This window comes from Macrosteles quadrilineatus, unplaced genomic scaffold, assembly GCF_028750875.1.
Source record: "Macrosteles quadrilineatus isolate MER2022 unplaced genomic scaffold, UCM_ALF_1.0 Scaffold_9__3_contigs__length_116548681, whole genome shotgun sequence".
In the NCBI taxonomy this organism is placed as follows: Eukaryota; Metazoa; Arthropoda; class Insecta; order Hemiptera; family Cicadellidae; genus Macrosteles; species Macrosteles quadrilineatus.
The window spans coordinates 10,338,980-10,363,688 of record NW_026542602.1 but is presented as its reverse complement, the minus strand read 5'-3'; the positions used below and the strand labels follow the sequence as shown (position 1 = coordinate 10,363,688).

Genomic DNA, 24,709 nt, shown 5'->3' with positions numbered 1-24,709 from the left:
ACTCAAAAAACACTACTCGCCCATCCCTAATTGCAGATACATTAATCCACACCCAAACTCCACACGGCTCACCTTTACTACTTCCTTCACCACTCCCTACGTCGTAGACCTGTTTGCCCTCCTTCTCCATACCATTTTAGAATTGCAGATACATAAATGCCACAGACAGTTCCCACACTCTGCACTGCTAGCCTTACTACTTCCTCCACCATTTCCTACGTCATAGACCTGTTTTCCTCCCTTCTCATAGCATTTCAGGATTGTAGATACCTTAATCTAATCCCCATTAACAGTTCCCGCACTCCACACTGCTAGCCTTTACTACAATCAAAGATAAAAAAATTCCTGCTACGATATATCGAGTAATCTTCAGTATAATCTTTGCTCAATAGTAACAACTGATGTTTTTCCTTTTGTACTGTATTTTGTAATTTGGTAGTATACTGTACATAGACTACTTACAAGTCTTTTGTTTACTTTTTCCTCAATGTGGTGGGGCGGATGACGTCATCACCGGCGGCAGTTTTTCGGCATTTACTCAGGTGTTTTTAGAGCACAAATTATACAAATTGTATATTGTTGTGGCTCAATATGAGCACTAAATCGTGATACCATTTTCAACCGGTTTGCTCAATGTGGTGGGGCGGATGACGTCATCATCGGCGGCAGTTTTTCCTCATTTACTCGGGTGTTTTAGGAGCACAAATTATAAAACTTATATATTGTTGTAGCACAAAATGAGCACTAAATCATGACACCATTTTCAACCGATTTGCTCAATGTGGCGGGGCGGATGACGTCATCACCAGCGGCAGTTTTTCCTCATTTACTAGGTTGTTTTTAGAGCACAAATTATAAAAACTATATATTGTTGTAGCACAAAATGAGCACTAAATTTCTATGTATAATACATTGTTAATTCCTTTGGTGGCGGGCTGAACGTGAAGTTAGCCCCGCCAATAGTTTTTATAATTTTTTGGTGTGTTATTGTTGAGCACAATTTTTTTTATATATACCTTTTAGAAGCACAAATTCAGCATTAAATTAATTATGGACATGTTTTTATAATTTGTGCTCATTATGGTGGGGCCAACTTCACGCGGGTTCCTGGTTTTCAATACTATGTGCCAAGGGGCACATTTTTCTCAAAACAGCTTCTGCTTGATGAATGAAATCTGTAACTTGTGACGGCACCATTGAATGATCCATGTTGGTGTCAGGGTATGTATGTATCATGTCATGAGTTTTTCCCACATCAAAACCCCCTTGTGATGTCATTCAAAAACATTAAACTGTTTTATTCTAATCAAGCATAGTATAAACATAAAAGCCTAGGACATTTTTAATGAAAAAAAAAATACTGTATAGTTTTTTTAGCCTTCTTTTGATGTTTTGAACAGTAGAGATATAAAACTGTATGTGATCTGCTTTGATATTGGCTGCCGGGAGTGATCTTAAGCATTTAGAAGTAGATTTATGAGCCAGTTGATGCAAGGGCAATTAAGAGTGTCCACTGTAAATAAACTATTTTAGATATAAATTGCATAAAAGCAGCTTACGCTTCATTATTCTGGTTGGTGATTTTTTCGCCAGGTGGTATGAGGCGGTACATGTCGTTCTCACCACTTGATTTCATCAGCTCTGCCTTGATTACTGGTGGCGGCTGTTGGTGGAAGATGGCAATGTGTGTGTGGATGTTCTTGATTGACTGACACTTCATCAGCCGATAGCTGAAGTTAATCTTGCGGCAGTGGCTGAATAAGATAAACAAAATGTCAGACATAATATTTGTGCTAACAAGTGTTTGAAGAAAGGACGATTCCCATTTGCCAGGATTAACAAAAATCTAAATTCAACATGTTCAGGTTCACTTAGTGTTACAAAATATAACTTATTAATACCTAACTATTGCATGAACTATCTCCAATTCAGTTAAAAAAAAATTAATACAAACAAAGATTTCTGTAAGTTGATTATTGCAATAAATAAATAGACCAAAGTTGGATCATTGTTTTGTTTTGATTCATCATCGTTACCTCCAACAATAGTGATAGTTAAATAAAGGTACCTATTCTTAAATCTTGAATCAAATTTTTAACATCTATATCCAAGTAAAATTTGTTTACCATTAAATATGGAATCTACTATGAAAATATATCCTCACTATTAGAGAACATTTTCCCAAACAAACTGCGACCAAGCTCTGTTTGGATTAGGGGAAATTCTGAATAAGCAGATTTCTTTAATAATATCAATGTATTGCTGACAAAACCTTCATGATTGCGGTTAACGTTTGAGTAGCTACGATCAAACAGAAATGATGACAATGTTCTGTAACATTTGAGTATATTGAAAATCTCTATTGTTTACAGAGACATATCTAACTTTGCTAACGATTTCAGTTATATCAATACCTTCCACAATGTTTGTGGTATCATCGTCTGATTCTCCACCATTTGTGGCAACATTTCCAATTTATTTTGCCGACATTTAGGTACCTACTGTATTGCTGAATTTGACACCGTTCTTGGAAAAATTTGTAGTTTTGTTTTTAATTTTAATGCAGTAACATGTTTCCCGCAACTGGTGGCTTGGAAAAGCCAGATATTCAGATTTGGAAGACAAAATCAAAATTTTGCGTTTTCTGTGAGAAAGATAAGCTTACATCTATAGGAGAATCTGACTTACTCCAATATATGTTCTCGTTCATCATAGGTGAAATCATCTCCGAAGATCAATTCCTCAGAACGATTTTTCTTAGCGAATTCATTGACGTGGTTTACCATGGCAGTTCTGTCCTTGAAAGCTATCCGTTTCACTACCCTTAAATAAGAAATCTTCACTATAAAGATGGTCTTAACACAATTATGTTTATGTTATAATAGCAATAACAACAATGTAGGCTAATATAATTCATTACTTATTGAAATTCCTTTAAACTACATTTTTTGCAATAAATTAAAATGTCAGTTTAATTTTTAAGAAAAACAAGCTAACAAATTTGAAGAATCCTGGTTCTGTCCATCAAAGAATGCAAAAGAGAAAAAATGATAGGCCTATCACAAAAAATGATATCACTGTTCAAGATAACAATCTAAACTTCAAACGTTAAATAAATTATCAATAAAAATTTTCTAACAGCAATTAAATAGTGTTTATGTATTTAAGATTATGAAATAAAATTACCTGTAAAAGTGGGATTTAGCAGGGTCTGGATTGAAATCATAGGGAGTTGCTTTTCCTTCCTTGAAGTAACTCTCTTTAGCCTGAGAAAAAAGTTGCATCAACCTTAATCATTAAAAAATACTCTACAATCGTGTTAACTAGAATAAATATAATTCTAAAGAATTATGGCTATACTGTAGTGATGTGTCAAAACCAAATCTCAAAACCATCAAAACTTTAGAAAAGTTTCGGTTTTGAGATTCGATCACCGAGTTTCGAGATTCAAAAGTTTCGAAATTGAAGATTTTTGCAGTGATTTTTGAAACTGCTGAAATTATTTTGTGTCATTATTATTGTGTTTCAACACAATAATAACACAAGCTCATAACAATAGACAAACATCACCATTAATAGTAATGAAACAAGTCAATTGTAGGCTAATCTGAACTTCAAAAGGCATTGTAAATACTATAACTGGAAAGATGTATGATTCAGTTTCATATCAATATTTATTAAACCCAAAGAAATATTAACCACTATAATTTGTTCTAATTAATCTAATATTCATATTTATAATGGTGTTAGGAGTTTAATTTATTTTAATGTTGGTTGTTTATACAAAATTATGTTGTAAGTGATTGGGTTTTAAGATTATCAGTCACATATTTATGCTATGTCAGTGTCAGGAGTTGATCTCTTTTAGTTTTGATTGCATACTTAACATTTTATTATTACCTGTATTTTTTATAACCTTGACCTTTGTAACCAGCTAAGTAAAACACTAAAAAAGTTTTGCGTTTAGGTTTTGAGATTCGAGATTTGATTTTTAAAAGTTTCGGTTTCAGTTTTGAGATTCGAAATTTCTGGTTTTGACCATCACTACTATACTGCATAATATAGCAAACACAATACCGTTGAGTAACACAATACTTTTCCAGCTTTTGAGTTACTAACTTATGGCATAGGCAAATATAAACCTGCTTAGATGTAAGGCGACATAATAACTTCAGCCAACAGGTTTTAAATCAATAACGAATCAGTTCTGTTACAGCAGAAGATATTCAGGATTTTGCCACAGTTGAGAAGACAATGGTTATTGGTTATGTTCCTGTGACCGCAAGAGAGGCTCAATATTTATTCTTAATTGCGGAGGGCGGTGAAGAGTTATCCTTTACCACAAAAGATATTTAGATTTTACACTGATCATGGAAAATAATGATAATATCCCCTGACTGCTTGAGACGTCCAATATTTTGCCACGATCGCAGGAGACATTGATAATTAGGGATGGGTTGATTGTCGGTTTTACCAGTTTTTAGGAAAAAACCGAAATTTAGAATTGACATAAAAAGTCGCTTTCCGGTTTATCGGTTACTGTGCAATCATTTTTTTGCCAGCGGTAGTTGGTTAAGAGGACATTAAAGCTTTATCAGATGTTTGTTTACGACCTTCATAATTTATTACCAACTATGGTAATGATGCAATAAAATCCCCATTAGCAGTCCCAAACCTAATATGACAGTAATCATTGACTTACTCAAGGTCAAGTCAAATACTTCCAAGAACTCGTACTCAAGGTCAAGTCAAGTACTTCCAAGAACTCGTACTCAAGGTCAAATCAAGTACTTCCAAGAATTTGGTGAGCCAATAGTTTTTTTACAAATTACATTATTTATTACTATGTTAGTTATAAAATCAAAAACTCATTTTATCATGGAAATAATAGTTTTATGGCGGTTATTACAATTCACTTCTGATGACTCACAAAGTATTTTTGTTGTGAACATTCAATCCTGGCCATTGCCTACTGCCATACAACTGTTTGTGGATTCATATCTACACAGTTATATATTGTATAACTTAAAATATGTTTCCAGTGGATAGCTATAGTGCTGTACCTGTATAGCGTAGCAGTGTTTCCAACGGATAGCTATAGTACCTGTTTAGCGTAGCAGTGTTTCCAACAGATAGTTATAGTACCTGTATAGTGTAGCAGTGTTTCCAAAGGATAGTTATAGTACCTGTATAGCGTAGCAGTGTTTCCAACGGATAGTTATAGTACCTGTATAGTGTAGCAGTGTTTCCAACGGATAGCTATAGTACCTGTATAGTGTAGCAGTGTTTCCAACGGATAGTTATAGTACCTGTATAGTGTAGCAGTGTTTCCAACGGATAGCTATAGTACCTGTATAGTGTAGCAGTGTTTCCAACGGATAGTTATAGTACCTGTATAGCGTAGCAGTGTTTCCAACGGATAGCTATAGTACCTGTATAGTGTAGCAGTGTTTCCAACGGATAGTTATAGTACCTGTTTAGTGTAGCAGTGTTTCCAACAGATAGCTATAGTACCTGTATAGTGTAGCAGTGTTTCCAACGGATAGTTATAGTACCTGTTTAGCGTAGCAGTGTTTCCAACGGATAGTTATAGTACCTGTATAGTGTAGCAGTGTTTCCAACGGATAGCTATAGTACCTGTATAGTGTAGCAGTGTTTCCAACGGATAGTTATAGTACCTGTTTAGCGTAGCAGTGTTTCCAACGGATAGTTATAGTACCTGTATAGTGTAGCAGTGTTTCCAACGGATAGTTATAGTACCTGTATAGTGTAGCAGTGTTTCCAACGGATAGTTATAGTACCTGTATAGTGTAGCAGTGTTTCCAACGGATAGTTATAGTACCTGTATAGCGTAGCAGTGTTTCCAACGGATAGTTATAGTACCTGTATAGTGTAGCAGTGTTTCCAACGGATAGTTATAGTACCTGTTTAGCGTAGCAGTGTTTCCAACGGATAGTTATAGTACCTGTATAGTGTAGCAGTGTTTCCAACGGATAGTTATAGTACCTGTATAGTGTAGCAGTGTTTCCAACGGATAGTTATAGTACCTGTATAGTGTAGCAGTGTTTCCAACGGATAGTTATAGTACCTGTTTAGCGTAGCAGTGTTTCCAACGGATAGTTATAGTACCTGTATAGTGTAGCAGTGTTTCCAACGGATAGTTATAGTACCTGTTTAGCGTAGCAGTGTTTCCAACGGATAGTTATAGTACCTGTATAGTGTAGCAGTGTTTCCAACGGATAGTTATAGTACCTGTATAGTGTAGCAGTGTTTCCAACGGATAGCTATAGTACCTGTTTAGCGTAGCAGTGTTTCCAACAGATAGTTATAGTACCTGTATAGTGTAGCAGTGTTTCCAACGGATAGTTATAGTACCTGTTTAGCGTAGCAGTGTTTCCAACGGATAGTTATAGTACCTGTATAGTGTAGCAGTGTTTCCAACGGATAGTTATAGTACCTGTATAGTGTAGCAGTGTTTCCAACGGATAGCTATAGTACCTGTTTAGCGTAGCAGTGTTTCCAACAGATAGTTATAGTACCTGTATAGTGTAGCAGTGTTTCCAACGGATAGTTATAGTACCTGTATAGTGTAGCAGTGTTTCCAACGGATAGCTATAGTACCTGTATAGTGTAGCAGTGTTTCCAACGGATAGTTATAGTACCTGTATAGCGTAGCAGTGTTTCCAACGGATAGCTATAGTACCTGTATAGTGTAGCAGTGTTTCGAACGGATAGTTATAGTACCTGTATAGTGTAGCAGTGTTTCCAACAGATAGTTATAGTACCTGTATAGTGTAGCAGTGTTTCCAACGGATAGTTATAGTACCTGTATAGCGTAGCAGTGTTTCCAACAGATAGCTATAGTACCTGTTTAGCGTAGCAGTGTTTCCAACGGATAGTTATAGTACCTGTATAGTGTAGCAGTGTTTCCAACGGATAGTTATAGTACCTGTATAGCGTAGCAGTGTTTCCAACGGATAGTTATAGTACCTGTATAGCGTAGCAGTGTTTCCAACGGATAGCTATAGTACCTGTATAGTGTAGCAGTGTTTCCAACGGATAGCTATAGTACCTGTATAGTGTAGCAGTGTTTCCAACGGATAGTTATAGTACCTGTATAGCGTAGCAGTGTTTCCAACGGATAGTTATAGTACCTGTATAGCGTAGCAGTGTTTCCAACGGATAGCTATAGTACCTGTATAGTGTAGCAGTGTTTCCAACGGATAGTTATAGTACCTGTATAGCGTAGCAGTGTTTCCAACGGATAGCTATAGTACCTGTATAGTGTAGCAGTGTTTCCAACGGATAGTTATAGTACCTGTTTAGTGTAGCAGTGTTTCCAACGGATAGCTATAGTACCTGTATAGCGTAGCAGTGTTTCCAACGGATAGCTATAGTACCTGTATAGCGTAGCAGTGTTTCCAACGGATAGCTATAGTACCTGTATAGTGTAGCAGTGTTTCCAACAGATAGTTATAGTACCTGTATAGTGTAGCAGTGTTTCCAACGGATAGTTATAGTACCTGTATAGCGTAGCAGTGTTTCCAACGGATAGCTATAGTACCTGTATAGCGTAGCAGTGTTTCCAACAGATAGCTATAGTACCTGTATAGTGTAGCAGTGTTTCCAACGGATAGTTATAGTACCTGTATAGTGTAGCAGTGTTTCCAACGGATAGTTATAGTACCTGTATAGCGTAGCAGTGTTTCCAACGGATAGCTATAGTACCTGTATAGCGTAGCAGTGTTTCCAACAGATAGCTATAGTACCTGTATAGTGTAGCAGTGTTTCCAACGGATAGTTATAGTACCTGTATAGCGTAGCAGTGTTTCCAACGGATAGCTATAGTACCTGTATAGTGTAGCAGTGTTTCCAACGGATAGTTATAGTACCTGTTTAGTGTAGCAGTGTTTCCAACGGATAGCTATAGTACCTGTATAGCGTAGCAGTGTTTCCAACAGATAGCTATAGTACCTGTATAGTGTAGCAGTGTTTCCAACGGATAGTTATAGTACCTGTATAGTGTAGCAGTGTTTCCAACGGATAGCTATAGTACCTGTATAGTGTAGCAGTGTTTCCAACGGATAGTTATAGTACCTGTATAGCGTAGCAGTGTTTCCAACGGATAGCTATAGTACCTGTATAGTGTAGCAGTGTTTCCAACGGATAGTTATAGTACCTGTATAGTGTAGCAGTGTTTCCAACAGATAGTTATAGTACCTGTATAGTGTAGCAGTGTTTCCAACGGATAGTTATAGTACCTGTATAGCGTAGCAGTGTTTCCAACAGATAGCTATAGTACCTGTTTAGCGTAGCAGTGTTTCCAACGGATAGTTATAGTACCTGTATAGTGTAGCAGTGTTTCCAACGGATAGTTATAGTACCTGTATAGCGTAGCAGTGTTTCCAACGGATAGTTATAGTACCTGTATAGCGTAGCAGTGTTTCCAACGGATAGCTATAGTACCTGTATAGTGTAGCAGTGTTTCCAACGGATAGCTATAGTACCTGTATAGTGTAGCAGTGTTTCCAACGGATAGTTATAGTACCTGTATAGCGTAGCAGTGTTTCCAACGGATAGTTATAGTACCTGTATAGCGTAGCAGTGTTTCCAACGGATAGCTATAGTACCTGTATAGTGTAGCAGTGTTTCCAACGGATAGTTATAGTACCTGTATAGCGTAGCAGTGTTTCCAACGGATAGCTATAGTACCTGTATAGTGTAGCAGTGTTTCCAACGGATAGTTATAGTACCTGTTTAGTGTAGCAGTGTTTCCAACGGATAGCTATAGTACCTGTATAGCGTAGCAGTGTTTCCAACGGATAGCTATAGTACCTGTATAGTGTAGCAGTGTTTCCAACAGATAGTTATAGTACCTGTATAGTGTAGCAGTGTTTCCAACGGATAGTTATAGTACCTGTATAGCGTAGCAGTGTTTCCAACGGATAGCTATAGTACCTGTATAGCGTAGCAGTGTTTCCAACAGATAGCTATAGTACCTGTATAGTGTAGCAGTGTTTCCAACGGATAGTTATAGTACCTGTATAGTGTAGCAGTGTTTCCAACGGATAGTTATAGTACCTGTATAGCGTAGCAGTGTTTCCAACGGATAGCTATAGTACCTGTATAGCGTAGCAGTGTTTCCAACAGATAGCTATAGTACCTGTATAGTGTAGCAGTGTTTCCAACGGATAGTTATAGTACCTGTATAGCGTAGCAGTGTTTCCAACGGATAGCTATAGTACCTGTATAGTGTAGCAGTGTTTCCAACGGATAGTTATAGTACCTGTTTAGTGTAGCAGTGTTTCCAACGGATAACTATAGTACCTGTATAGCGTAGCAGTGTTTCCAACGGATAGTTATAGTACCTGTATAGCGTAGCAGTGTTTCCAACGGATAGTTATAGTACCTGTATAGTGTAGCAGTGTTTCCAACGGATAGTTATAGTACCTGTATAGTGTAGCAGTGTTTCCAACGGATAGTTATAGTACCTGTATAGTGTAGCAGTGTTTCCAACGGATAGTTATAGTACCTGTATAGTGTAGCAGTGTTTCCAACGGATAGTTATAGTACCTGTATAGTGTAGCAGTGTTTCCAACGGATAGTTATAGTACCTGTATAGCGTAGCAGTGTTTCCAACGGATAGCTATAGTACCTGTATAGCGTAGCAGTGTTTCCAACAGATAGCTATAGTACCTGTATAGTGTAGCAGTGTTTCCAACGGATAGCTATAGTACCTGTATAGTGTAGCAGTGTTTCCAACAGATAGTTATAGTACCTGTATAGCGTAGCAGTGTTTCCAACGGATAGCTATAGTACCTGTATAGCGTAGCAGTGTTTCCAACAGATAGCTATAGTACCTGTATAGCGTAGCAGTGTTTCCAACGGATAGCTATAGTACCTGTATAGCGTAGCAGTGTTTCCAACGGATAGCTATAGTACCTGTATAGTGTAGCAGTGTTTCCAACGGATAGTTATAGTACCTGTATAGTGTAGCAGTGTTTCCAACGGATAGTTATAGTACCTGTATAGCGTAGCAGTGTTTCCAACAGATAGTTATAGTACCTGTATAGTGTAGCAGTGTTTCCAACGGATAGCTATAGTACCTGTATAGCGTAGCAGTGTTTCCAACGGATAGTTATAGTACCTGTATAGTGTAGCAGTGTTTCCAACGGATAGTTATAGTACCTGTATAGTGTAGCAGTGTTTCCAACGGATAGCTATAGTACCTGTATAGTGTAGCAGTGTTTCCAACGGATAGTTATAGTACCTGTATAGCGTAGCAGTGTTTCCAACGGATAGCTATAGTACCTGTATAGCGTAGCAGTGTTTCCAACAGATAGCTATAGTACCTGTATAGTGTAGCAGTGTTTCCAACGGATAGCTATAGTACCTGTATAGTGTAGCAGTGTTTCCAACGGATAGCTATAGTACCTGTATAGCGTAGCAGTGTTTCCAACAGATAGCTATAGTACCTGTATAGTGTAGCAGTGTTTCCAACGGATAGTTATAGTACCTGTATAGTGTAGCAGTGTTTCCAACGGATAGCTATAGTACCTGTATAGCGTAGCAGTGTTTCCAACAGATAGCTATAGTACCTGTATAGTGTAGCAGTGTTTCCAACGGATAGCTATAGTACCTGTATAGTGTAGCAGTGTTTCCAACAGATAGTTATAGTACCTGTATAGCGTAGCAGTGTTTCCAACGGATAGCTATAGAACCTGTATAGCGTAGCAGTGTTTCCAACAGATAGCTATAGTACCTGTTTAGCGTAGCAGTGTTTCCAACGGATAGTTATAGTACCTGTATAGTGTAGCAGTGTTTCCGTAACTGCCTCAAGACTTGCAGGGAAGCAGAGTTTTTGGCCTCTGTCTTGCTATCTCCCAGCCCAACTGCCAAAACTTTGCGGTTGGACTTTATGATACATTTCTTGAATGGTTCTTTTCTTCCCCTGTAAATCAGTTCAACATTTTGAGTCCTTTAAGAAACCAGAACACTTTGGAAGATTCAAAGAGGAAAAAAAGTCAGTAACCTTAACTAACTTGGTAAGATACTATTTGAAACTATGATTATAATATTTATATTGGTATTTAAGTAGATGGTAAGAATTGTTGTCAGGATAGCCAGTTTCTGAATGGAAAAGGGTTCACATCCAAATACGAAAGATTCTACACTATACACAATAATTCTACTATTTTATTGTCATTGGCATTAATTAATATTATTTTAAATCAAAATGGGTTAATGTTAGGAACAAATTATATCATAAAATATAATTTAATTTTAAGTGTTGGCAAAATGAAGTTGATTAATTTATAAATTAGTGTATAACTCTGTAAAATAAAAAGGAAATCGAGTAAACTGTTGTAAAAATATTTTAAATATATAAAAAAAACTTTTAAGCGAACACAAATTTACAAAAAGTAATACACCTTACCACACATTTTCTTCTGATTCTTCAATCAGCAGCTCTCCGAATTTGGACATTTTGAAAGACTCTAATAAAATCTGGAAGATATTCTTAACCCAAACACTGTTCTTGCGGATGCCTATCCATATGATGAGTCCAGGGAAATCACCACCGGTGTCTTCTGGGTAGTCAACTTTGTCAACCTGAAAAATTTAGATTTATTTTAAAATTATAATCTTGACATATTTGCATTAGTAAGGGTTAGGAATACTAAAAGTATTCTTAACTTACTAATACAATTATTAAAAAATAAAACTACCTGAAAAAGATTAATGTATTTATCTTTTATAACCATCCAAAATTTTGACAAGCACCATCTAAATAGTATCCGTTAATTTATTACTTTTTCACCCAAATTTTGAATAGTATTAATCTAATGAATACTAATTTAGATAATTTTTGGTAAAAAAAATTATTTTCCAAATAGATGATTTTATGTTGCTTCTGATGTATGTGTTGTGCAATTAAAGGGGTTTCGTCAGCAAAACTTATTTTATATCTGCATAGCTACATTACAGAGACACAATATGCAAATGTGTTTACAATATCAAAGAAAAAAAAACCAATGCTATGATTTGTGAGCAGATGTAATAATATTAGTTTCTCAAACCTTAAATTTCTTCAGTTTGATTGTTATCTTGTTGCTGTCAAGGTCAATTTCCTCTGCAGTATCAGTTGAGGGAGGTTCTACTGGCTGTTTTCTTTTCTCAACCACTTTTGCGGGAGACGCTTTCACTGAACTTGGAGCTTGGGGTTTCCCTGTTTCTGTGGACAAAATAAAAAAACTGATGAGTAAAATAAAATTGTAGTAATAAATTGTTTTATTTTGCATTATATACATTTCAGACAAAAATATTCCTAATATCTTAAACAATAGACTACTGACTATTGACATACAATAAACTACATGAGGCTGTACATATGAATTTCTATAAAAACATATTTGTTTGAGATTTTATTTTTTCTGGCTGAACAAAAATAGTTGATGTATTATTTATTTTATTATTATTGCCCTTTAAATAATTAATTAGGAATCTTCAGATTCATACACTTCATCTATAAAACATTGTTTCCAATCCAAACTCATTCAAAGTAATTTGATTAGCGTTGAACTACATAAAAAGATGTTAAGACACGGATCACGATTAATTTTCACATAAATTTTTTCAAACTTCAATCATGCTTCAATAGTTATCTGTGCAACTAGTGAGCAAAATGGTACTAAATGGTACCCTTGTTTAAAAGAAACACTTTCCACAAAAAAGTAAAATTTTGCAGGTTGTTTGCAGAGGTAGTGGCTGTCTCCAATCATGTTTTTAGACCATACATAATTTAATTACAACATTTGAAGGAAATCTTAGAAGTCATTTTCAAAATCTTTGTGCAAGCGTACATATAAACATACATACAAGCAAACATTGCTCATATAAGAGTATAGGATTGTACAAAGATTGCCACCACCTATTGGTGATATTTGGTTTACCATACCGATCTTGATAAGAAAAATGATTTTCCGTAAAATGGGAAAGCGTTAAAACTCTTAAATAGATTATAAACTGAGCCCTCTCTTAAGAAAACACAATTTTCCGATTCTTGATGTGAAAGAATTTAACCCAAAAAGGTGGATTAGGAACTGAGGTCTCTCTTGGAAATACACAATTCTCCTGTTAGCTTTTGATGTGGATGAGCTTAGCTCACTAGATGGATTAAGGCATGAGTTATCTTTTGGAAACACCCAATGTTTCTTTCTGGTTACTCTTGAAGTGTATGAGCTTAGCTCCACTACATGGATTAATGAAGACATGATGTCTCTCTTGGAAATACAGGATTCTTCATGTTGCTCCGGATGTAGACATGTTTAACTCACTACATGGATTAATGAAGACATGATGTCTCTCTTGGAAATACAGGATTCTTCGTATTGCTCCGGATGTAGACACGTTTAAGTCACTACATGGATTAAGACATGATGTCTCTCTTGGAAATACAGGATTCTTCATGTTGCTCCGGATGTAGACACGTTTAACTCACTACATGGATTAAGGCATGATGTCTCTCCTGAAAATACAGGATTCGTCATGTTGCTCCGGATGTGGACACGTTTGACTCACTACATGGATTAAGACATGATGTCTCTCTTGGAAATACAGGATTCTTCATGTTGCTCCTGATGTGAACATGTTTGACTCACTTCATGGATTAGGCATGATGTCTCTCCTGCAAATACAGGATTCTTCATGTTGCTCCAGATGTGAACATGTTTGACTCACTACATGGATTAAGGCATGATGTCTCTCCTGCAAATACAGGATTCTTCATGTTGCTCCAGATGTGAACATGTTTGACTCACTACATGGATTAGGCATGATGTCTCTCCTGCAAATACAGGATTCTTCATGTTGCTCCGGATGTGAACGTGTTTGACTCACTACATGGATTAAGACATGATGTCTCTCTTGGAAATACAGGATTCTTCATGTTGCTTCTGATGTGAACGTGTTTGACTCACTACATAGATTAGGCATGATGTCTCTCCTGGAAATACAGGATTCTTCATGTTGCTCTGGATGTAGACGCGTTTAACACACTACATGGATTAAGGCATGATGTCTCTCTTGGAAATACAGGATTCTTCATGTTGCTTCGGATGTGGACCCGTCTAACACACTACATGGATTAAGGCATGATGTGTCTCTTGGAAATACAGGATTCCTTATGTTGCTTCGGATGTAGACGCGTTTAACACACTACATGGATTAAGGCATGATGTCTCTCTTGGAAATACAGGATTCTTCATGTTGCTTCGGATGTGGACCCGTTTAACTCACTACATGGATTAAGGCATGATGTGTCTCTTGGAAATACAGGATTCTTCATGTTGCTCTGGATGTAGACGCGTTTAACACACTACATGGATTAAGGCATGATGTCTCTCTTGGAAATACAGGATTCTTCATGTTGCTTCGGATGTGGACTCGTTTAACTCACTACATGGATTAAGGCATGATGTGTCTCTTGGAAATACAGGATTCCTTATGTTGCTTCGGATGTGGACCCTTTTAACTCACTACATGGATTAAGGCATGATGTCTCTCTTGGAAATACTTACTTACTTACTGCAGTGGCTCTTGGTACCCAAGGAGGTACTTTACCTCGCCAACACAACGCCTCCAGATTTCACGATCCATTGCTTCCTCCTCTCTTCTTCCCATTCTTCTCACTTGATCTCTCCACCTCACCTTGGGCTTTCCAGGAGGTCTTCTACCCTCTTCCTTTCTAAACACATGGCCCCTCAATCACCTCAATCTTCTACTTCTCACCTTGGAAATACAGGATTCTTGTTGCTTCGGATGTGGATATGAGCTTCACTACATGGATTAAGGCAAGATGTCTCTCTTGGAAATAGGTACACAATTTTTCGGGTTGCTCTTGAAGTGGATAAGCTTAGCTCACTAGATGGATTAAGGTATAAGGTCTCTTTTATAATTACACAGTTTTGCTGGTTGCTCTTGATATGAACAATTTAACCCACTAGATGCCTAGATGCATTAGGGGCTGAGGTCCCCCTTTGAAACGCACAACATTTTCGTAACTATTAATGTGGAAGAGGTTAAAACCCACTGGATGGATTAAGATATGGTGTCTCTGTTGGTTATACAGGTTTCTTCTGGTTGTTCTTCATGTGGACAAGCTTTGCTCTCTAGATGGGTTGAGGTATAAGGTCACTCTTGTAAATATTGATTTGTCATTCTACTTGTGATTTGGATGAGTTTAACCCACTAGATACATTGAGGTATGTGGGGTCTCGAAAATAACAAAAATCTTCATGTTGTTCTTGATGTGGAAGAGTGTTAATCACTAGATGGATTAAGTTGGGCTCTCTTGAAAATACATGACTTTTTTGTTGCTATTAAAGTGGAAGAAGTTAACTCACTAGATGGATGAGGTCTCACTAGATGGATAAGGTATGAGGTCTCTAGAGGAAATACACATATATTCTGGTTGCTCTTGATGTGGACAAGTTTGGCTCACCAGATGGATTAAGTTATGAGGTCTCTCTTGAAAATACACGATTCTTCATGTTGCTCTTGATGTGGAAGAGTTAAGCCCACTAGATGGAACCAAAAAGATTGATTAAGAGTCTTCTTCACCCCTGCAAAAAACACTAAAAACATGCCTTGGAAGTCCCTTGCTCTTGATGGAATTTGCAAAGATCTAATGTTAAAAAGTGAGACAAGGTGATGGTCTATCGCCATTATTATTTAATATAGCACTAGAAGAAGCTCTCAAGAAAACAAGAAATAGTGAAGGAGGGGCAAGACTTACTGATAAAATAAACCTTCTAGCATTCGCAGATGATGTAGCCATTGTAGCTGAAAACAAAAATAATCTCAAAGTGCTAACAGAAGTACTAATTAAAGAAGCAAGAAAAGTGGGTTTACAAATAAATGAAAACAAAACCAACTACATGAAAATAAGTAGACAAGATGACGAGGAAGACCACTTAAAAGTATTAAACTATAGGTTCCAGAAAACTAGTATTTTTAAGTATTTGGGAGTGATGATCACAAACAATAATAGAGAAGAAATAGAAATTCAGAGCAGACTCACAGCAGCAGAAAGATCATACTGGAGTTTAATAAAACTATTCAAAAGCAAACTGCTATCAAAAACCACTAAAATAAGAATGTATAAAACTATAGTGCAACCTGTATTGCTATACGGGTCAGAAACTTGGTCTTTTACCAAAAAATTCCAGAAGCGCCTTATTACTTTTGAAAACAAAATTTTGAGAAGAATTTTTGGACCAGTAAAAGAAGGAAATGCATGGAGGATAAGGAAAAATAGAGAGTTAAAAGAATTATATGGTGAACCAGATATTGTGGGAATAGTTAAGAGTAGGAGGTTGAGATGGATGGGCCATATTAACCGTAGAAGTGAGAGAGAGATGGTAAAGATGGTACTCAGAGGTATACCAGAAGGAAGGAGACCATTAGGTAGACCAAGAATGCGATGGGTTGATGAGGTGACGAAGGACTTGAGAGGAATGGGAGCAGACTTGGAGCTGGCAGAGGATAGAAGAGCTTGGAGGCACATGGTTGGCGAGGCCAAAAACCACCTAGGTTTCCAATGGCCACAGGAGTAAGTAAGTAAGTAATGTTAAAACTTGTTCCCCTACAGATAATTTTTGTTTGACTGTGTTCCAAACGGGGAACAAAATTAACATGTTTTGTCGGTGGTGACTGCACTACTAGCCTTTTACAAGACTTTGCTCAGGCAGCAGATGAGTCACCAAAGTGTTGTTTTTAGTAATCGTGTGTTTACGGTGTTTTCAGAATTGCGCGCATAATGATCCCGCGTTACCTGCCCGTCATCACCAGCATTCCCCCCAAGACCATACAGTACCCCCAAAACATAGATACACCAAGACCAACGGTGATGAAGACTCTTAGGGGATGAAGTCTCTCTCGAAAATTCACAATTCTTTATTTTGCTCTTCTCGTGGATGCATTAAACTAGATACATGGATTAAGGTTTAAAGTCTCTCTTGGAAATATCAATTATTCATGTTACTCTTGATTTGGACGAGTTTAACCCACTAGAAATACAAGATTTCTACAAGATAACACCAAAAACACCATCTGTTCAAATTCGTATATATTCATATATTCATGGTGGGATTCAAAAGTAATGAGCCTTTGTTGAGAAACTGGGATTTACTGATCTGATAGATGGGACTAAAAACCTTCAAAATAGGACCCTCCTGTGTCGATACACTTTTGTAGGTAACTGTTCCATATCTTGAAGGGGTCCTAGTAGGCTTGTTCTGGGATGGCAGTAATGACTGCATTGACAGCAGTTTGTATTTCTTGAATTGAGTAAAACCGATGTCATCTCAGGACTGTTTTTAAGCACGGGAGTAAAAGAAGTCAGGGGGAGACATGTCTTGGCTGTAGGAAGAAATTTAGGATCGTTATCGCACATTTAAATCAGTTCTTGACATCTGAGCACTCGCATTTCTTTCTGTTTGTCAGTCAAGAGCCTGAGGACAAGCTTGATGCACACTCTCAGCAAGGGCAGATCCTCCGAATGTGTTGCACCGTGGTCTCTGAGAAGGTTGAGGCGTCTGCAATTTAAAAAAGACTTAACCGACAGTCTGTATTAAAAAATTTGCACACACGCTTCACGTTTTCATCCGTTAGGGCTGTTGATGGGCGTCCAGGATGAGGCTCATCGCCGAGATCTTCTTGGCCCTCCTGTAAAAACCTTGTTCCACTTTTTAAATGAGAAATTGAGAGACTCTCATTCCCAAAGGAAAGCATGGCAAACGGTTTCGAAGGTGTCTTGCGCAACAGGAGGCAAATTTGATTGCTTGTCGTTTTTCTAGAGAACTTCTCTATTTCGCCGTGTCATGGATCAACAGACAGAGGTTTACGTTATGCTTGCTCCTACCACTCTGAGAGTTCGGAGGCAGTTGCCGCTTGTTGCTAGGCAAAGCAAACACCCTGCCCAGCCAAGGGAGACGTAGCAAACCGCCGATTGCAGTTCCATCAGGAAAAAACAAGGCTCATTACTTTTGAATCCCACTCTGTATGTGTGTCCGTTTGCACGATAACTCAAGCAAAAATCATCAGATTATGATTAATGTAAACCCACGTTTTGAATGAGTTAGCAAACCAGCATGATCGGACCATGGAAACCGGGTTTTAAGGGGGGGTTTTACAGGGTGAAAATTGTTTTTTTGCTCTTTTGACCCTCAAAACATAAAATTTTCTAATTTTTCTCCAAACCATTTTCAAGAGCTAAAAAAAATCCTAGGTTTACAATAAAATAAAGCTAATCTATATTATTAATACGCTTCATGATACTTTTTGAACAATAAGACTTTTTTGTTATTAGATTTTATACCAAAATATTCGTCTAGGTGTGTAGATTTGCAAACTGACCTTGGTGACTTTACATTTTTGAAAAAGTCCCCTGGGCTTCTCCCCAATGGCTTTTCAAGTTCCCATGTCATCCTTATGAAGAACATATTTGTTTACATTATGATCAGCTGGATGATTTAATTGCTGTTAATATTTTAGTTACAATTTTAGGAAACAAGTGCTATAAACATTTACTGACTTGGTTAAAATGAAATATTTACTATTTGAATTTGGGTTGATGTAAATATTACAATGGAAAAAAAGCAAGAAAGCCTGGAAAATTTGATATACTAAAAAGAAAACTGAATTAACACTGTGCTGCATTTCTTGAGCAATCATTGAAAGAGCCGATTTTTAAACTATGGAAACATACGAAAGTCATAGAACACCGCCAAGTAGAAGGAATAGAAAAAATGTTCTTTTAGCAAATTTTTCTATAGGGAAGTAGCTATTGTAGGTGGCACGGTAAGACCTAGACCCGGGACCGATTTACTTTTTCATTTTGATGTCCCCAGAGGCCAAAAACACCATTCGTTCAAATTTTTATATATATATATACGTCCGTGAACGCGATAACTTGAGTAATTTTTGTCCGATTTTGATGAAATTTGGTTTAAAGGTGTAAAGCGAGATAAACTTGAATGAGTTCGCTAACCAGCACGATCGGATGATGAGAACGGGGCTTTCCGGGGGATTTATGGGGTACAAATTGGTTTTTCTCACTTTTGACCCTCAAAACACAAAATTTTCCGATTTCTCTTTAGACCTTTTTAAAGAGCTTAAAAAAACAAATAATTTAGTATATAAAAGTATTTTTGTTCGATTATTGGTAACGGAGAAAATTAAAGAAATTGTAAATTTAAAATTCCCATGTTATTCTTATGGAGAATAATGTCAAATGTTGTAGTTTGCTTGTTTATCGATATATTTTGATCAAACTTGGCAAATTTATTTATTTTGTACTAAGCTATCAATATTTTACTCAAAAACACACTTTATTAGTTTCTTTGTAGCAGCTAACCTAGGTACTCGTTAAACCTAATGTTATTAAAATATATTTAACTAATAAACTAAACAGACAAATGGAAATTCGCTTAGTCGGCAGGTTTGCTGCGGCGGGGGTATTTTTTTAAATTTATAATCGTTTTTATGGACAATCTAATGTGGCTATGAGAGGAAAACATTTGTAGAAAACACTAAAAAACAAGGTCAGCTTTTGAAAAATATAAGATATTTACAATAATTGTTGATTATATTGAACTGTTATGTACATCGTGAGTTCTTTGAGTCGACTCTTTTAAAGTCATCGGAAACTAAGACTGTTATTCGTTTTAAAATGACACCTGTAATACTTCACAACTGCTTGAATTTGAGCAACAGGTCAGGTACACTAGTGCTATTTAAATAGATTTAAGTGAAAATCTAATCAGACAAATGGAAATTCGCTTAGTTTGCAGGTTTACTGTGGCGGGGGTATTCATGTAGCTCTTACATGGCCACCTTTAACTCCAGGCCTGGTAGAATTGGCAACGTTGCAAGTAGTGTTGATTAGCGCTAGACGTCCTATAAGATAACATGGCAGACAGGTGACACTACCTCATCAATTCACGTAAATTTAAATTTTTGAACAAAAATGTATTAAAAGATTGTAAATGAAACATAGAGTTGGAAACCAAACAATATTTAAATTGAAAATCTATTTTTATATATTTAAAGTGGAGTCAATATTTTCATAGCCCAGAAACCAAGCTTTTATATTATTAAAAAATACAAAAATACCATTAGCTGCCTCCAAAACAAAACAGCTGTTACAACCCTATTTTCGATGTTGCCACTTCTAAGGCCGCGGCCTGGAGTTAAAGGTGGCCGTCCTCTTACTCTCACACACAAATGGCATGGTTCAAGTTGCTTTAAGTTGGTAGGTCCAAGACCAAAGGGCTAAAGTGTATCATTTGGTGACGTGTAGCTCTGTTTCAGTTGGTGATTAGTACTTCTTTCTGTAGCTCTCAATGTCAGAGTCTACATCCGATCAACAAGTTGACTAAGGAGGTATCACTGTCAATGTTGAAGTGGATCAATGTTGAAGTGGTTCTTCATTTGCTTTGGACACCAGGAAGATCTTGAAGATACTCAATTAGTTTGGGGCTGGAGTGTTTCAGTTGGTGATTAGTACTTCTTTCTGCAGCTCTCATACTCAGAATCGACATCCGATCAACAAGTTGACTGAGGAGATTAGATATCAATGTCAATGTTGAAGTGGTTCTTCATGTTGCCTTGGACATCAGGAAGATCTTGAAGTTACTCAATTAGTCTGGGGCTGGAGTGTTTCAGTTGGTGATTAGTACTTCTTTCTGCAGCTCTCAATGTCAGGATCGACATCCGATCAACAAGTTGACTGAGGAGATTAGATATCAATGTCAATGTTGAAGTGGTTCTTCATGTTGCTTTGGACATCAGGAAGATCTTGAAGTTACTCAATTAGTCTGGGGCTGGAGTGTTTCAGTTGGTGATTAGTACTTCTTTCTGCAGCTCTCAATGTCAGGATCGACATCCGATCAACAAGTTGACTGAGGAGATTAGATATCAATGTCAATGTTGAAGTGGTTCTTCATGTTGCCTTGGACATCAGGAAGATCTTGAAGTTACTCAATAAGTCTGGGGCTGGAGTGTTTCAGTTGGTGATTAGTACTTCTTTCTGTAGCTCTCAATGTCAGGATCGACATCCGATCAACAAGTTGACTGAGGAGATTAGATATCAATGTCAATGTTGAAGTGGTTCTTCATGTTGCCTTGGATATCAGGAAGATCTTGAAGTTACTCAATTAGTCTGGGGCTGGAGTGTTTCAGTTGGTGATTAGTACTTCTTTCTGCAGCTCTCAATGTCAGGATCGACATCCGATCAACAAGTTGACTGAGGAGATTAGATATCAATGTCAATGTTGAAGTGGTTCTTCATGTTGCCTTGGACATCAGGAAGATCTTGAAGTTACTCAATAAGTCTGGGGCTGGAGTGTTTCAGTTGGTGATTAGTACTTCTTTCTGTAGCTCTCAATGTCAGGATCGACATCCGATCAACAAGTTGACTGAGGAGATTAGATATCAATGTCAATGTTGAAGTGGTTCTTCATGTTGCCTTGGATATCAGGAAGATCTTGAAGTTACTCAATAAGTCTGGGGCTGGAGTGTTTCAGTTGGTGATTAGTACTTCTTTCTGTAGCTCTCAATGTCAGGATCGACATCCGATCAACAAGTTGACTGAGGAGATTAGATATCAATGTCAATGTTGAAGTGGTTCTTCATGTTGCCTTGGATATCAGGAAGATCTTGAAGTTACTCAATAAGTCTGGGGCTGGAGTGTTTCAGTTGGTGATTAGTACTTCTTTCTGCATCCGATCAACAAGTTGACTGAGGAGATTAGATATCAATGTCAATGTTGAAGTGGTTCTTCATGTTGCCTTGGACATCAGGAAGATCTTGAAGTTACTCAATTAGTCTGGGGCTGGAGTGTTTCAGTTGGTGATTAGTACTTCTTTCTGTAGCTCTCGATGTCAGAATCATCCTCCAATCAACAGGATGGTTATAGATTTAGTCATTAAAAACATACACTTACCTGTGTGTATCATTTTCTTACCCGTTTCTCTCCTACTTCAGCAAGAAACCGATATTCTTTTACTCGGAAGATTATTGTCGGTAGTTTGTAGTTGTCTACAGCACAAAACTGCAGATGCGAGGTTGAAGTTCAATTACATATGACATAATGTTACACATGCAATAAAGTAACATAACCCACCTTTGGAAGTTGGTTTTTCTGACGTCTTCTCATTTATAGGCCTGTAAACAAAGAATTATTAGCATCAAATGTAAAACATGCCGAGTTCCATCCTTAATTTTCTAAATATAATTCAAAGTGTACATGATATTTTAACAGAACAAACAGTGTTAACAGTTACAAACATATTTAAATTTAAATGGATTCAATAAAAGTATAAAATTGATCAACATATTCGTGTTAAACGTCTTAGTTGACAGGACCTTCCTTACTCTTAACTGCAGGTAGTTGACTATTACACTTAGAATACTCTGGAGAATAGTTTAAAATCCAATGGATAATCCATGATTAAGGTATGATAAAAATCTATTTTTCTTTCTTTCTTCCTTTGCTTCTTTATTTTTATCTTCCATGTGCTGCTTATACTTTTGACCCAGAAATCTTCAAATTTTCATTTTCAATACAGCAAAATCAGTAGGCCTACCATCAAAATGGTTTTCTTCCATCTCATTTTAACAGATCTATTCTCATTTTAACAGGTTATACAGCTTAGGCCTAGTACAGTGGCCAGACCTTGGCAGCAAACATACATTGGAAAATTTCAAAGATTTTCTAAATTTTTACAATGTTCTGCAGACTCAACCAAACATCAGATACAAATGGAGCAATACATATGGTTGGCATTTCAGCAATGCCCAAGTGGCAGTTTACTATGATTTGCACATGCACTCGGTTGTCATAGTTGCTCGCGTACTGTGGCTACATTTGTGTTTGAGTTTTGAGCATTTGTTGATGGATCCTTCTGGATTTGATGATGCCATTTTGATTTTATCAACTAAGAAGCATCTGGACATTAGGCATTTTAAACTTGCAGAACATTTTTCATTAGTAAGTAGAATGGAGGAATGCATGTGAGCAAACATTTTCTTACGTGCTGCATCATGGATGCCTTGTTTTGTTGAGTATCGTCCAATTTATCAATCCGTTTATTGAATAAAGAAATGCTCATTTAAAGTAACAAAAAAATCAGATGATGTTCTTTTTAATCTATCAAGGAAAATGTGTCTTTCAAAAGACTAGCACTTACAAGAGTGCGTGGTTCAATATTTTCTTTTCTTGGACGGTGTGAAATAGACTATGATTAGAACTGCAGTTTTTTGTTTAGAATACATCCACTAGCAATGTTGTCTTGGTATAGTTTTATAATTTCAAATTCATTTAACATGTTCAATTTACCACTTTTCCTGCATACTGTAGCAGCTCTAGATTGTCAGCAATCTCACTCATGCTATCGTTTGGGTCAACTAAGTTGATAACTTTCTTGTTGAACCTTTCAATTGAAATCAGTTTATTGTTCTCTTCTATGTTTTAGTCTACCTAGCAACTAAGGAAATGTGTAGCAGCAACAGTGATGCAATTCAATTAAAAAAAATGTTTATATTGGTGCAGACAACATGTGCAGACTGATATTCTAACTACACTAGACGTAAATCGGTAACGCGATGTGGCAGTGACATTTTCAATGAAGGAATCACAATGCTTTTAATTTTAAGGAAAAACGAACCAAACAAATCAAATTTTTGTAGATATGCCAGGGATCACTCATGTCCTGCTCACACCAAAGTCTGAGTCGTTGACCACTACGCTGACAACTCACCCAAATTTAAGTCAAGGAGTTCCTCAGATTGGGTTTGCCCAATCCAGCAAACATTGGTTTTGTTTGGCACAGATAAAACAAAACAGCTATTTCAAACACCATATTTCATACTCTCAGCTGCAAACATCAGATTTCTTTTGCCATTTGCGAAGACACTAGAATTCTTCACTTCTAACCATCAAAATACCTTAAGTCTTCAGCAGACCCTTGGATTTTTCATCCTTCTGCGGTCACCTACATTATTACGATGAACATTCTGCAGGCTCAAATATTTATTACCCTTTTGCTGGGAACAGGTTTCAACCCTTTCTTCAACACCATTATTAGCCTAAAACTCAGTCTTTGTAGAAATACTCTGCAGCAGAAACAACCCACGTCTGACAGTAATAATAGGTTAAATAGCCTATAACACCAAAAAAAGTTAACATTTAGTGTGAAATAGTAAAATCTAAACTACATGGACTTTTACAATGGTCTTATTCAGACATATCAAAAACAAACAAAAAAGCCAGAAGCCACTAGATTTACAATGCAAAATAAGATTTGCTAACTGACAAACCACACTGAGTCAATCATCAATCTTTGTTATTATCATTGGTACCTGTTCAATGTTTTTTTTATTTTTATTTGTGTCCTGCTTGTGGTCAGAACCGTTTCTGCACATCACAGCTAACAAACCAATCACAATATATTTCCTCTTAACAGCACCATATGAGTTCCCTAACAAATACACTAACAGTAAAATATCCAGTACGTAGAGCAACCACCAGTAGCAGTTAGGGTATTTTACTAAAAAAGAGTTTTGCACAATCAGAAAAATTGGATTATGGTTCGGGAGATAGTAAAAGTGAAATGTCATCCTCTATCAAAAAGACACCTCAAAATTA

At 36.9% G+C, this 24,709-nt stretch overlaps 1 protein-coding gene across 4 annotated transcripts in view; it reads right to left on the bottom strand.

Annotated features, from left to right (window-relative positions):
• Window positions 1-24,709, bottom strand: part of LOC129002084 (uncharacterized) — an 87,406-nt gene that overhangs the window by 31,004 nt on the left and 31,693 nt on the right. For all 4 annotated transcript variants that reach the window (XM_054429619.1, XM_054429620.1, XM_054429618.1 and 1 more), the window contains 7 exons: window positions 22,187-22,227; window positions 12,081-12,235; window positions 11,438-11,613; window positions 10,804-10,951; window positions 3,187-3,266; window positions 2,689-2,823; window positions 1,560-1,754 (listed from right to left, as the gene is read on the bottom strand). In XM_054429619.1, the coding sequence (XP_054285594.1) occupies window positions 1,560-1,754; window positions 2,689-2,823; window positions 3,187-3,266; window positions 10,804-10,951; window positions 11,438-11,613; window positions 12,081-12,235; window positions 22,187-22,227 (930 nt within the window). The remainder of the gene's footprint in view (window positions 1-1,559; window positions 1,755-2,688; window positions 2,824-3,186; window positions 3,267-10,803; window positions 10,952-11,437; window positions 11,614-12,080; window positions 12,236-22,186; window positions 22,228-24,709) is intronic.